Genomic DNA, 13,803 nt, shown 5'->3' with positions numbered 1-13,803 from the left:
CAGAAGGACATTGTTGGCACATGAGGGCATATATCAGATTGGAGGATGAGCAGCTGTAAGAGCCAGAGACAGTGTAGTTGATGCCATTGGGTCCTGTAATTGTATTCCCTGGGTAGATATAGGGGCAGAGCTGGCATCTGGGTCTCTTGCAGGGCCTGGTACCTGTGCTGGTGACTCTGCTGGCCGATTCATGATTGTGAGTGAGAAGTCATTTAAGATTGGGGGGCTGTCTGTAGGCAAGGAGAGGTCTTCCACCCAGGACTTCTGAGAGAGAGGTATCATTTTCCAGGATGGGTTGTAGCTCATTGATGATACGTTGGATGGGTTTAAGCAGGACCAAAAGAAGAAGCAAAAAAAAAATGGCATCAGTGATGCCATGACATCACTTCAGGTTTTGGGATTAGAAGTGACACTCTGGGAAACTGATTTGTTAAATTCCTAGAGCATTGTGCAACACTGTGGCAACATTTCCAGTTTTGAAACTGGAAGTGACATCATGGCTAATTCTGAAGCCTCTATCCCCATCCAGAGGATGGCAACCCTATTTGTGGTAGAGTTACAAAGAATAATAAATTTAAGAAGGACTTAGTATTCGGAAGAGAGGCTAACTGCTTCCTGGTGGTTGGGAAGAAGAAACTGTAGTGTGGTGGTTAAGATGGCTGCTGGAATTGCTGGAGGTGGGGCCTTAGGCCCAATTTGTGTTATATGTAAATAAACCTGTTGAGTTCCTTCACGAACAGCTGAGATCAGTTCTTTGGGTAACTAGGGGAATCTTCCTAAGTTCCTGTTATAACACCCTCAGAGTAAGATGGTTCTGCATTTGGGTCTCAGTTTCCGATTTGGCATGAACCACAGTTTCCATTCTAACTGATAAACTAGTTAGCAGTCCGGCTACAAAACCAGGATTGTAGATCAGCTTCAAATGGTAGTTGGCAGTTGGAGCTTGGAAGTGCAGACTGCCATTTGCTGGTTTGGTTGTGGCTGCAAAACACAGTACTGTTTGTGACAAAGCAGAAGCTGCTCACTACTGGCTTTGAGTGTGCAAGGAAAAGGGGATCATGGAAGCACATGGCACTCAACAATGCTGTGGCATTATACTCTGAACCGAGCTAGGGGAGGGGCAGGATGTCTAACAGCCACTCAATGTTGTTCCTCTCTCTCTTCTTCCAGGGTGGTCTGATTGCTCTCCTTTTGTTGCTGCTGGTGTTTACCGTAGCCTTGTATGCTCAGCGCCGTTGGTATAAGCAACGTCGGATCCCGCAGAAGAGTGCCAGCACCGAGGCCACGCATGAGATCCATTACATCCCCTCGGTGCTGCTGGGTCCTCAAGGGAGAGAGAGCTTCCGGAACTCGCGCTTGCAGGCCCACAACTCAGTCATTGGCATGCCCATACGTGAGACCCCCATCCTGGACGATTATGACTACGAGGAGGAAGAGAACCCTCTGCGACCTGAACATGGCTGCAGGGAGGATGAGTTTGGAAGCCCTGTGCCACGGCCACTGGACAGCCTGGGCAGGAGCGGGGAGAAGATGGACTATGAAAAGAAAGGTTTGTTGCTGTTCAGGGGTTTCTTTGTTGGAAACAGCTGGCTTTGGAATGTGCTGGAGAGCCTTTAAGAAGTGATGAATGAGTGGGGAGGCAGGGTGTATGAGCCCTGCCGGGCATTCAATCTTCCCTCTCCCCAGGCTTTGTTGTGTGAGCACAGTGGGATGCGGTACTTTAAAATGAGCTTCTGTTTCCAAGAGCAGTTTCCTGGCATGTAGTCACTGGTCCTGCTCGTGACCCCACCGTAGGGGATGTTGTTGGTGGCAGGTGCTTTGAAGTAGAAAAGAACCAGTTAGTTCCTTTTGTAAAAATAAAGAGAATCATTGTTTTCTCTGGAGGAACTTGGTTGTTTGTGTACTTTGCATCTCTGTAGAGACCCAGCCTCTAGTATGGGACATGCTGGTCCCTACGCCTGATAATGTGGCAGCCGTTGCTTAAGGCTGAACTTCACAATCCCAAAGTCATCTTATCCGACTTTCAGAATGGAATCTCTTGCAGTATAGGAGGGTGATATGAAATATTCAGGCGACTACTGTATAGGTTTTAATCTGGTGTTTTTGATCTTTGAAGTGCAGAATTACCATCTTATAATGCAGTTCTAAGGCAGGTAGGTTGATGCCATGCTCTAGATTCCCAGAAAGCAGGGTCAGTGGGGGAGTGAAGAAAATACTCGGCCTCTTAGGCCTTGGCTGTGGATAGCAAGGTGAGTTTGGTTGCTATTTCTTCTGTACCTTTCCTTGGGGTGAATCCAAAATGGATTTCCTTCCTGTCACAAGGAAAGTGGAAATTCATCTTCTGACTTTTGTATTGTGTACTTTGTTTAGTCTCATGTTTCAGATGAGAGAGAGAGAGGGGGGCAGGCAGGCAGGCAGGCAGGCAGGCAGGCGAGAGAGAGTGGGTCCCCAGTGCCCACTCGTAACAAGGATTGGGAAGAATGGAGGTGTAGATCAAGTGCAGATCAAGTACTTGCAGAGTACTTGTAGAACAGTATTGCTACTTAGTTATAAAAAAGAAACATATACATATACACATACACACACATACACATACATGTATACATACACACACATATACATATGCACATATATACACACACACACATATTAATATGACATGTTAAATTATGAAAAATTACACGATGGAACCCTGCTCACAGCAACAGACAGGTATACATTATGGTTGACATTACTGTTGTAGGATCAGGGCTAGTGATATAAGCTGTACCAAAAGAGGTCATCTGCAGGAACCCTTGTTGAGATCCTCAGTTTTGCAGTGCCAGAAGTTGGGGATGGACAACAGGGAGCATTCTACTCATCCTCATTATTGTTAAATAACCCCAAGAGCACACATCAGCCCCCTGTTTAAGACAGTAGGCTAATATTTCAACAAACTACTGATTCTGTTCTAGTAAATCTGATCATGTATCAGCAAGAAACATCCTAAACTGAAAATCATTGCAAGGTTTGGAAGTGATAAGGGGTCTATGGAACCTAAAGATCTGGAACTCTCAGGAATTGCCATAGGGATCCTCCTTACTTCCTGTTTTAACCAATCCAAATTATTTAATAAAGTACACTAACTGTGCACTAAAGTACACGAGAGCCAGTTTGGTGTAGCGGTTAAGAACGTGGGACTCTAATCTTGAGAACCGGGTTTGATTCCCCACTCCTCCACTTGAAGTCAGCTGGGTGACCTGGGAACAGTCTCAGCTCTCTCAGAGCTCTCTCAGCCCCACCAGCCTCACAGGGTGATTGTTGTGGGGATAATAATGACATACTTTGTAAACTACTCTGAGCGGGCATTAAGTTGTCCTCAAGGGTGGTATATAAATCAAATGTTGTTGTTGTTGTTAAAGTAGACATTTTACTTTATGTATAAACAGTATACCCCAGTGGATAGATAAGGCCCATACATGTCATTTAACATTTAGAATAATTCATTAAACTGCTGAGTAGTAGCTGAGCAGCTATATTGTGGATGTATTGAGTGGCTGAACATGATTCAGCATCAAGCCCACCGTGGAAGACCGCTGGACATGTTTTGGGTAGAGGCGTGCAATCCAGCTTGCCTGATCTGGCTATGTGGCTGGATTTATGACAATCCGGCTTAATCCCACTATGCCAGGTCAAACTGGAGAATCCCAAGATAGTCCAGGAAGCCAGATCATGGTGGGCTAGATTAAACTTCCTTAATTCCTTTAATTTGGCAATTTTTAGGCATTGGAGGGAGGAGGGGCAAGACCATCTCCTCAGGAGCGGCGCTAGGGTTTTTGGTCCTTGCAGCTGGCCGGCCGGTGGGCCAGACACACACACGCACACATGCGCATGCACCGGCCTGCATGATGACGGCCCAATTGCTGTGGCGGGAGGCTGGGACAGCGTGCAGGTGGCCTCCCCGCTCTCCTGCTTGGTTGCCCTACGTCACCCCAGACACCTGCCCACAGCTGCTGCGCCCAGCTGGGGGCATGTGCTGGTGGCAGCGGTGCTGCAGGCCGGGAGGGCTGGGAGGCTGCAGCTCCATGGCACGCACTCCCACCTCCAGCGCCTCCTCCAGCGCCCCCTCCGGCACCCCGCACCCTGAGGCAACCGCCTACCTGGCCTCAATGGGCATGCCGTCCCTGCGTCTCCTCCAGTCCATGCCTTCATCGCTCCCTATGCTTCCAGCTGGCTGCTCTCCTAGCCTCTCTGCCTGCTATCTCCTGTCCCCTGCAAGCCTTGCTTATGCTGCTCTTCTGCTATGGAGCTTGCCTTGGTTCTGAGCCACTTTGTACTGCTGCTCTTTTGCTGTGCCCTGCATTTTCCTGCCTCCACTTCCAAGCTCCAAAAGAGCCCTTCACCTTTTAAAACCTGCAGCTTGCTTTTAAACACCTTGCTTCAGTTTGGGATTCTCTGGCTTGACATTGGTTTCCTTGCTGTGGTTTGCTTTTGTTGGGCTTTGTTGGTTCAGCTTGCGTTGGAAGTAGGACTTGCATTGGGACTAGCTTTTGGCCAGGGATTGGCTTTGCTTAAGGTTTTCTTTGCCTGGAAAGCTTTGGAAATATTTCCCCTCGTAGGAAACAATGCAATGGTGAGTGGCCAGAGGCACCTTCTTCAGAGGCCGATAGAACTTCTCTCCAGGGTCCAATCTTCCTGAAACTTGGGGGGATCTTAAGTGGACAGGAAGGAGTAGTTTTCTGGCAAATTTGGTGAAGTTTTCTAGATAAATTCCCCCCAGCCCCTCCAGATATTTCCCCCCACAGAGAATAATGGCCTGATAAATTTGGGATTCTCTAATCTTTCCAAACTGGATTAGACAATCTGACCTATATTTCAGGGATACTGAATTTTTATGGTACCTTGAATCCCAAATCTGGATTCAACCTCCTTTTTTTTGGCGCATGCCCCTAGTTTGGGGGGCATGATCTTATTCCTGGATTAAAACCAGGTGAAACTGTTTTTTCCATTTTGTACACACTGGTTGGGCAATCCTTGTGTCAGCCACAGAGTCAGCTCCTGTCCCTTTTTCAAGTAGTTTTTCAAGTATAAAAATTCAATGTAGGGGGAAAGTGTAATTTTTTTTTAAAAAGCAGTAAACATTTCATCTGCTGTTCAAAAAACAAACAGACCGGGCAGCCCTCCTGATGGAGAGGTAATCAGAGTTCCAGGTGGAGGCTGCAGATGTGTCCTTTGAGGAACAAAGGCAGAACACACCCAGCCGTGGAAGAACTCATGCTTACGCCCGTTTGTTCCATTGAGGCTCTCTGTATGCAGCTTCACAGGGGCCTGTAATTGTCAGTCCTCTGTGTGCCACATCCATCAAATTTGTGTAATACTGGGATAATAGCACTGGTCTGTCTTACCAGGTTGTAAAGATTATGAAGAGAGTATGTATTAGTTGCCCTGAGCTTTGGGGAAAGTGCTATATAAACGCTGAATGATGGTGTTCATAATAATACAGCCTCCCTGATTTGCACAATCTATATTGCATTTGCCCTGGCTTTGGGATATACATTGCTGCTGTTCTCCTTTTGAAGAAAGAGACTGAGGGCCAAGCTACAAGTGACGAATGACACTTGAATGGCAAGTGGATCAAGTGGAAGGCAAATGAACAGGGAGAAATACACTTGCCGTTCAAGTGTCATTCGTCACGTGTAGCTTGGCCCTGAGAGAGTTGGATCTGAGAGACTTGAGTTCAGATCCTGTTTCCTCCATGGCCTTTTAATGTGGGCAAGCAAGGCCAAAAGCCACATCCCCGCCTTTTCACTTACCAGCCAGGTAAGTGGGATGGGGTGGAGGGTGCGAGCTGGGGATTCCACTTCCTCAACTGTAAACTAGAATCGTAGGTGACTTACTTTATTGTAGAAGGCGAACAGACAAATGACTGGTAATAGGTTTGAAAATTACACTCATGGTATAAATTGCAAACCCATCTATTAGTATAATTACTGTAAAACAGAACAGAAAAGAGAACCTCTTGTTATTTTATCTAAAGAATTTCTCCTGGGAAAAAAGGTGATCTTGAACACACAATGAAAACACTATCCACAGTTTGGTTCACTTGCTATGTATTGTTAATGCAGGAGGATTCTTAGTCCTGAGACTGTTCAGGGGCTCTGTAGAAAGTGCTTCTTCTTCTTGTGCTCTTCTGCCCCCTCCCCAATTCAGGCAACCACCCACACATCCATAGGGAGGCCAGCCTCAGTCTGATAACCATGACAGTAAAACGAATTAAAATCCCCTGCAGATGTGAATTTTTTATTTGTATGGTAGGTAGAGATTCAGTGTTATATTAAAAACCTATGGAGTGGATTAAATTTCTATAGATATCTGATCTCTCACTTGGGTTCCTTTGAATATTAACTTTACACCTCCTCCACTAAAGCTAGTGTATACTTGACAGCATGGACAGGGGAGAAAACTCTGTTTCCTGATTACTTGCCTAGTTACTATGGGTTTATAAAATGATGCATGCCATATGGAAAAAAGAAAAAGAGAAGGGTTTTTTTTTTTGTGATGGGCTGTAGATACAGGACAGACAGAACTGGGTACTACTTTACACAGTGCATAATTAACTTTTGAAACTCACTGACGTATCGTGTTGTGATGGCAGGTGGCTTGAAAAGTGAAAGGGGTGCATTTAAAAAAGAAATGCGTGTCTCAATGACCCTTAGCTGTGAAGACTTGATGAAACCTTTATGTTCCGAAGTAGTACGACTCTGGATTCCAGGTGGTGTGGGGTGAGGCAACACCAGGGGGGAACGGGTTGACTCTAGGCACTGTTTGCTGGCTTCCTGGCAAGCAAGAAAAGGAGGGCCACACCGAGCATGGAGCAAAAATGCAAAATGGAGAAAAAAAGGCATTTGGTGCAGTGGGAGAATTAATTTTTATTTACTTTAAGACCTCTGTGCGTTATGTGTATGCTTCATTAGTGTTCAGACTATATTTTATAGATCCTGATTAATGTTGCCTGTCCCCCACTGGGGGCAGTGGATCCATAGCTCGCATGCTCCACCCCACCCCCCACTTACCTGGCTGGTAAGTGAAAAGGCGGGGAATGCACCTCCCAGGCTGCGTTCCTGGATGGCGCAGCATTCTCCTGAGGGCTGATTTCAGCCTGAAATGTTCCCAATTTGGTGAAAGTGGGCTGAAATTGGCCCTTTGTGGAGTGCAGGAGCACTCCAGGGCCTGTTGTGCCGCCTCTGCAGTGCTCCTGCGCTCCTCAGCAGGCCAATTTCAGCCCCAAATGGGCCCAATTCAGCCCAAAATGGGCTGAAATCAGCCCACTGTGGAACGCAGGAGCACTACAAGAGTGGTACGTGGCCTGCGTGATTATGTCACTTCCAGGAAATGATGTCATCAGATAGCCCTGTGAGTAAGGTCAGTGCCAGGTCTCTCACCTCCTGCCCAGAGGGTAAGGAGACCTGCAACCCTAATCCTGATCCACTGAGGAAGCATATGTGAAATGTGTAGGGCTGCCACCCCTCAGGTAGTGGCTGGAGATTGCCTGGAATTACAAGTGGTCTTCAGGCCACAGAGATCAGTTCCCCTGGAGAAAATGGCTACTTTGGGGGGTGGGCTTCATGGAATTATGCCATGCCGAGGTCCTTTCCCTTCTGAAACCCCACTTTCTCCAGGTTTCTCCAGGTTTCACTCCCCAGATCTCCAGGAATTTCCCAACTTGGAGCGGGCAACCTTAAAAATGTGTAAGGGTCTTACAGTGAATTAAAATTAATTCTCCCACTGCATCAGTTGCCTCTTATTTTTTGCTGCTGGCTTCCCGGAGCTTTGAATTGGCCACTCTGAGAAAGGGTAGAGTGAAATACTTGGCCTTTGATCTGACCCACCAGAGCTTGACACTAAAGGCAGGGCTCCTTTTGAGGGGGAACGCGCCAGAACACAGTTTTGAACACAGTTTCCCCAAAGAGGTCACATGACAGGTGGCCCCACCCACCTGATGGCCATTTGGGGTCCATTTTGGCCTGGATTGGGGCTGAAATGGCCCAGATTGGGCCTCTGATGGGTGGTGGATCACTCTCCCACTCAGCAGCAGCCCGATTCTGACCATTTTGGGCCCCTTTTTGGCCATTTTCAGCCCCTTTTGCCATTTTGGGCCCAATTTCGGTCCAGAATGGCCAGGATTGGGTCCAAAACAGCCAAGATAGGTGATGTCAGGGGGTGTGGCATATGCAAATCAGTTATGAAAATCACACTTCCAGTGATGGCACGGGGTATGACATATGCTAATGAGTTATCCTAATGAGTTCCTCCAGCTCTTTTTCTATGAAATGACCCCTGACTAAAGGTATTCTAAAGGTTGCAGTCTGGACACTAAAGGTATTCTAAAAGTCATCTTTCCCTCCTTTTCTTTATGGCAATCTGAGAAAATGAGGATGGAGGACAAGTTAGCATTCAGTGGTGTACCCTATGAGGTTTTAATGGTCATTAAAGTTTTAGATTTTTGGTGCTGAAAGCAAAGCAGTCTCTCCCCCCCACCCCGTGTTCTCCTCAGAATCTCTTCTATGAAGATGATTGTCCCTCTTGTCCCAATGAAACACCTGCTGCCCTCATGACAGTGACAAGTGGCACCACCCAGCCCAGGGTGAGTTAGAGTGGTGGCAAATTAGCCCCAATATCTTGGTGCATCACTTCCATTTTATTTTTCCAAATCATGATCTAAGCAGCTTTTATAGTGTTCGGTGTTTCAAGAGGGTTTCTTCTTCTCCCTTACTTTGCTCCCTCTTTTTCCATTTCTGTTCTTCTAAATGACGATAAAAAGAGGCTTTCGTTAGACCTCAACGAAAAGAGGCATTCAGATAGACCTCAGCTGATCAAGGAGAACTGTATCTAGCTCCCTCCTAGGGTTGCCAGCTCCAAGTTGGGAAATTCCTGGAGATCTTGGGGGTGAAACCTGGAGAAAGGGAGGGAGGGTTGGGGAAGGAAAGGGCATGGCATAATTCCATAGAGTCCATCCCCAAAAGTAGCCATTTTCTTCAGGTGAACTGATCTCTGTGGCCTGGAGACCAGTTGTAATTCCGGGAGATCTCCAACCACTACCTGGAGGCTGGCAACCCTACTCCCTCCCCTTAACTCTGAGCAAAATTCACTGCCAGAAAAGTTCTGTTGGCTCTTATTTTTTAGAGCAGAATGCTAGACGCTGGAGGCTGCCCCGACTGGTCTAACCTATTTCTTCCCTTTCTTCCTCTTTCTCTTTATTCCTCTCTCTGTGTATGCTGTTTTCTAGATATGGGCGCCACACAAGAGGTGAAATGTGTGTGTGTGTTTTCTTTCCTTGCTATGAGGAGAAAATGCTTTCCCCAGAGTGCTTTGCCTAATGCACATTTGATTGCTTGCGTTTTTAGTCTGTCTCTTCAAAACAGCAACACCCATCTTTGCTTATGGAAATGTCATTAGAAAGCGTTTAATATTGTTAACCTGCAGCAAGGCAATAAAAAGCCTCCAAATAAACAAAAACAAGAGTACATTAATCTTTAACCAGAAACCAAGTAAGTGGGAGGAGGAGAGCCATTTTGCAACAGGCCCCACACTGCAGCAGAACTAAGCCCAGTTTAAGATGTTGGTTTTAATCTTTAAAAGCCATATGGGGTGTCTTTCCTGGATGTCTGAAGCACCACTTCCTCTAATACGTTCCCTCTTGCATCTTCAGGCTTTCAAGAGAGGCTGCATACTGCAGCCAGACAGAGGGTTTTGTCTAGGGGCATCCAATGTCTAGAATTTATTTACTTAGGCTGTATCCACGGGGTCAGGAGCACAGCTGCCAAAGCAACAACAAATAATGCAGACTCCCCCCCCCTTGTTCTGAAGCTGCTTGCTGTCACAGCCACCCCTCACCCTGGTCCTTCCATTTCCCCCATCATGCCTGGGCAAAATTATAGGCCCAATTCAATTCAATTCTAGCCCGCCCTCCCCGTGAACAGGCTCAGGGTGGGTTACATCAAGCATAAATACAACTAAAACCACAATAAAATCATGACAATCATTAAGTACGGTTTAAAATGTACAGTTTACAATTCCCAAGATGGCGGTCCATATCCATAACATACACCTAGGGATACCATACCCCTGGTGGGGGCTGGGGATCCCCCGCCCCCACCCCTCACACCCGCCCCCATTTACCTGGCCGGTTGGGGGGGGCACGCCCCTTCTGTGCATGCTCCCCTGCAGCACTGTGCGCTCCTGTGCACAGCAGCCACCCGGATCGGCCCTATTTGGCCCAGATCTGGGCCACTGCGGAGTGCGGGAGTGCTCCTGTGCTCCATAGCAGCTCAAAACGGGCCCCATCTGTGCCCAAATGGGGCCATTTTCGGTGCTGCAGAGAGCAGAAGCACTCCTGTGCTCCGCAGCGGCTCAAAATGGGTCCAATCCGTGCCCAAATGGGCCCAAAACAAGCCTGTTTTGGTGCAGATCAGGCCTGTTTGGGGCCGTTGCTGAGGGCAGGAGTGCTCCTGCCCTCCACTGCAGGCCCGATCCAAGCCCTTGTGGGGTGTGGCTGCACCCCGGGGGGGGGGCAGCACGTGAGGACGTCACTTCCCAGAAATGACATCATCACACTTGCGGGAGCGCTGCGTGCGCATCCCCCTGGAAAGGTGAGTGCCAGGCCCCAATCCTCCTGCCGGGAGGTTGAGGGGACCTGGCAACACTGCATACACCCCTTCTGATAATGCACAGCAGAGGGAGGGAGGGAAGGAGGGAGCAACATTTTACTAGTCGGATTTATTCATATGGGGGGCAAGATGATAATACGCCCCCCCCCAAACAGAAGACTGGTAGAGAGGCTCACCCAATGACACAGAATGGCCTCAACCTTATGCGTGGTAAAACATCTTGGTCTTACAGGCCCACCAAAAGAATAGAAGAACTTGGCAGGCCCGAGTGTCCACAGACAGAGAGGTCCACCAGGTTGGAGCCAGGACTGAAAAGGCCCTGGCTCTGGTCAAAGCCAGTTAAGCCTCCCTGGGGCCAGGGACCACCAGTAATTGTTCGTCAGCTCATCTAAATGCTCTCCAGGGTATGTTCGGCAAGCATGGCGTGGACCATCTTGGAGCCCTTCTGTTTTCCCTCTCCCTTTCCCGTCTGAGCTGCGTTATAATGCTATGGCATGCCTCCACAGGAAAAATGGCTGAAAGGGGGGCTGGTGGAGGAAAGTGGGATGCAGCGATGCTATTTTGAAGGTGAAATTTACTTCCACCCTATTCTCTGGGGTTCCTTTGGGGGAGTTTCCAGATGGGAACTTCAGTTGCAGTAACATCATCTGGTTGATGCCCGTTACGGTGGCAGCTTCTTGCTTCACGTTTTGAAAAAAATCCCCATGTGGAAATGAGTATTTATACATCCTTTTTTTTGTCCTGACACAGGCTGTTTCCACACATGTTGGATAATGCACTTTCAATGCACTTTAGCAATCCTTTGGAAATGGATTTTTTGTTTCACACCAAAAAATCCAATTCCAAATGATCACAAAAGAGCATTGAAAGTGCATTATCCAACACGTGTGGAAGCAGCCACAGTGAGGACTCAAGGCAACATACAAAGCACCTGTGTCCCAAACCAGACCATGGCTTGGGCCAGAGGTCTGTGTTGTTCCATAATTCTGGAGACCCAATCCATTAAAGAGCCCATTAACTGATACCCATTACTTCCATCTTGGCTCTCTCTGGGCACTGGTCCAGCTGGTTGGAAGCACTGCACAGTGTCTGCAGAATGAGTGGTGTAAAGGATTCTGAGCAATCCCTCTTATTTACCTATCTCACCCACCCACCGGATATTGGAAGAAAACTGAACAGAAGTCTCAAGGAACATTATCTCTTAGAATGAAGCCTTGTTTTTATTAATTTATCAACCATGTCTATGAGCAAGAGACAGTGTGTGCACGCACATATGCACATTGACAATAGCAGGTTTATTTTGTACATTATTTTACTGCTCCCATTCAGTAGGGTCATGTCATATGGTGGCTGGATCTTCATACATCCAAAATAGTTAATCACCAAATCTCCATTAATTAAATATTAAAGCTGCATGTTAATATCAAAATGTCAGTTTGGGGCATTTGAATAGCTTGCCTGAAAGCTGCTCAAATAGATTCTTCAGGTTTAGAGAGGATGCTGTGCATGCAGCCCCCCTCCCCCACCTTCTTCTTTTTAGTTTTCTTTGTATACATTATTTAGAATTGTGTAAGTCTGCAAAGACAGAAATGACTGAATTTTCTCGATACAGTGCAGAGCAATAACAGCAAACAAGATTTAGGGCACAATATTACTGTGCTAAGATTTCAGGAATTGGTGATAAAACATATTTACATTCCAGCAATTTCTTTCTCTCCATCTAGGAACTTCTAAAAGCCAAGGAGTAATCAAACTGAGAGAGAAGGGGTGGTAATGCACCAATTGTCTTCCTCCGCCTGCTCTCATTGAAATATCGAGAGGGGGAAGAGGGAGGTTGTTGAGATGCTTGGCATGAAAACACTCTAGGATCACTCAGGGATACAGTCGGCTGTTGGTTTTGGAGACAGCAAAGTAGGGTGGGATGTCATCCACAGTCTCTAGACAGTTATTTGGGGCCCTCGAGGGAAATCTCTCAGTACAGTATTACAGTCTAGTACCTTTTGGGTTTTGTCATCAACTACAAACAGTTTCACCAACAGAGCTGTCACTGAAACTCCTTTAAGGTGTCACTTGGTAACATTAATTGCCAGGGATGGTGAGCCAAGCTGATTTGTGCCATCCTCTTCTTCCACACCTCTTCTCTCCTCCTCCACATGTTGCAACCCATTTCAGAAAGAATTCATTTGGGAGATAAGGCTTTGGATGAATACTGAAATGGTATTCAGGAAAGCAGAGTGGGGAGGAAGCTATAATGTGGGAGAAACGGGGAGGCAGGGCAATCTTGAACCCCTTGCCTTTCCTCCAGGAAGTGGTTCCCAACTCCTTGCTCTGAATCAGGCCTCAGCAAGCTCCTCAGCTCAATTGGATTTTCTTTGTGTAGTGGACTTTACTTCCCCATCGTACTGGTTTGTGTGTGTGGTGGTAATACCTGTGCATTTCAATTCAGACAACAGATTGGCTATTTCCTGCTAGAAAACCATGGCTAGCAGACTGCGGATGGGGAAGAAGACCAGTAAGACCAAAAGAGTTTATTGTCTATAGCCATAGGCCGTCACAATTCACCAAACATTGACTAATAAACAATTAAGTCCCTTATCACAGTTTATATAAGTTACTAAAATTAATTAAAACAATACAGTATGCCGAACTATCCCAAGGATCACGAAGCAGCCGCATTCAGTACCACCTTAGATCTTATCTTTTTGGCTGCGAGTGCGAACTGAGAGACTCTATAGGACACATGATTATCAGTGTCAGATTACAAAAACACAATCTTCTCGATTTCAGAGTATGTGTTTGTCACTGGTAGGATTCTGGCCAAAAATTTAGCTCTGGGTACACTATATAATGGACAATAAAGTAGGTAGTGGGAAAGTTTCTCCACTGTAGGTAATCCACAAATGCAGGTGCGATGTTCCATAGGGGTGTGAGAATAACGCCCTGCCAAAAGAGCTGTCTGCATCATCTGGAAGCGCAGAGTAGTGAAAGATGCTCTGAGGTTGTAAATGAGAAATACTGGTTAGGTAGGGAGATCTTAAATGGTCAAATTTGATTAGTTTATACCAAGGAGCTGCCTTAGATTTTGATATTGATAGCCGATCCATCACTGCATCTGACTTACAGATCCACTCCTTAAGTGGGAGGTTGTTGGCTGAGA

The 13,803-nt window shown here is 46.8% G+C and overlaps 1 protein-coding gene across 1 annotated transcript in view; it reads left to right on the top strand.

The window, feature by feature from the left end:
* Positions 1-13,803, top strand: part of ASTN2 (astrotactin 2) — an 804,644-nt gene that overhangs the window by 237,199 nt on the left and 553,642 nt on the right. The window contains exons 4-5 of the mRNA XM_054997263.1: positions 1,171-1,549; positions 11,712-11,714. Coding sequence (XP_054853238.1) covers positions 1,171-1,549; positions 11,712-11,714 — 382 coding nt within the window. The remainder of the gene's footprint in view (positions 1-1,170; positions 1,550-11,711; positions 11,715-13,803) is intronic.

Source organism: Eublepharis macularius, chromosome 14 (assembly GCF_028583425.1).
Source record: "Eublepharis macularius isolate TG4126 chromosome 14, MPM_Emac_v1.0, whole genome shotgun sequence".
NCBI classification, from domain to species: Eukaryota; Metazoa; Chordata; class Lepidosauria; order Squamata; family Eublepharidae; genus Eublepharis; species Eublepharis macularius.
This window is presented reverse-complemented; position numbering and strand designations above follow the sequence as displayed.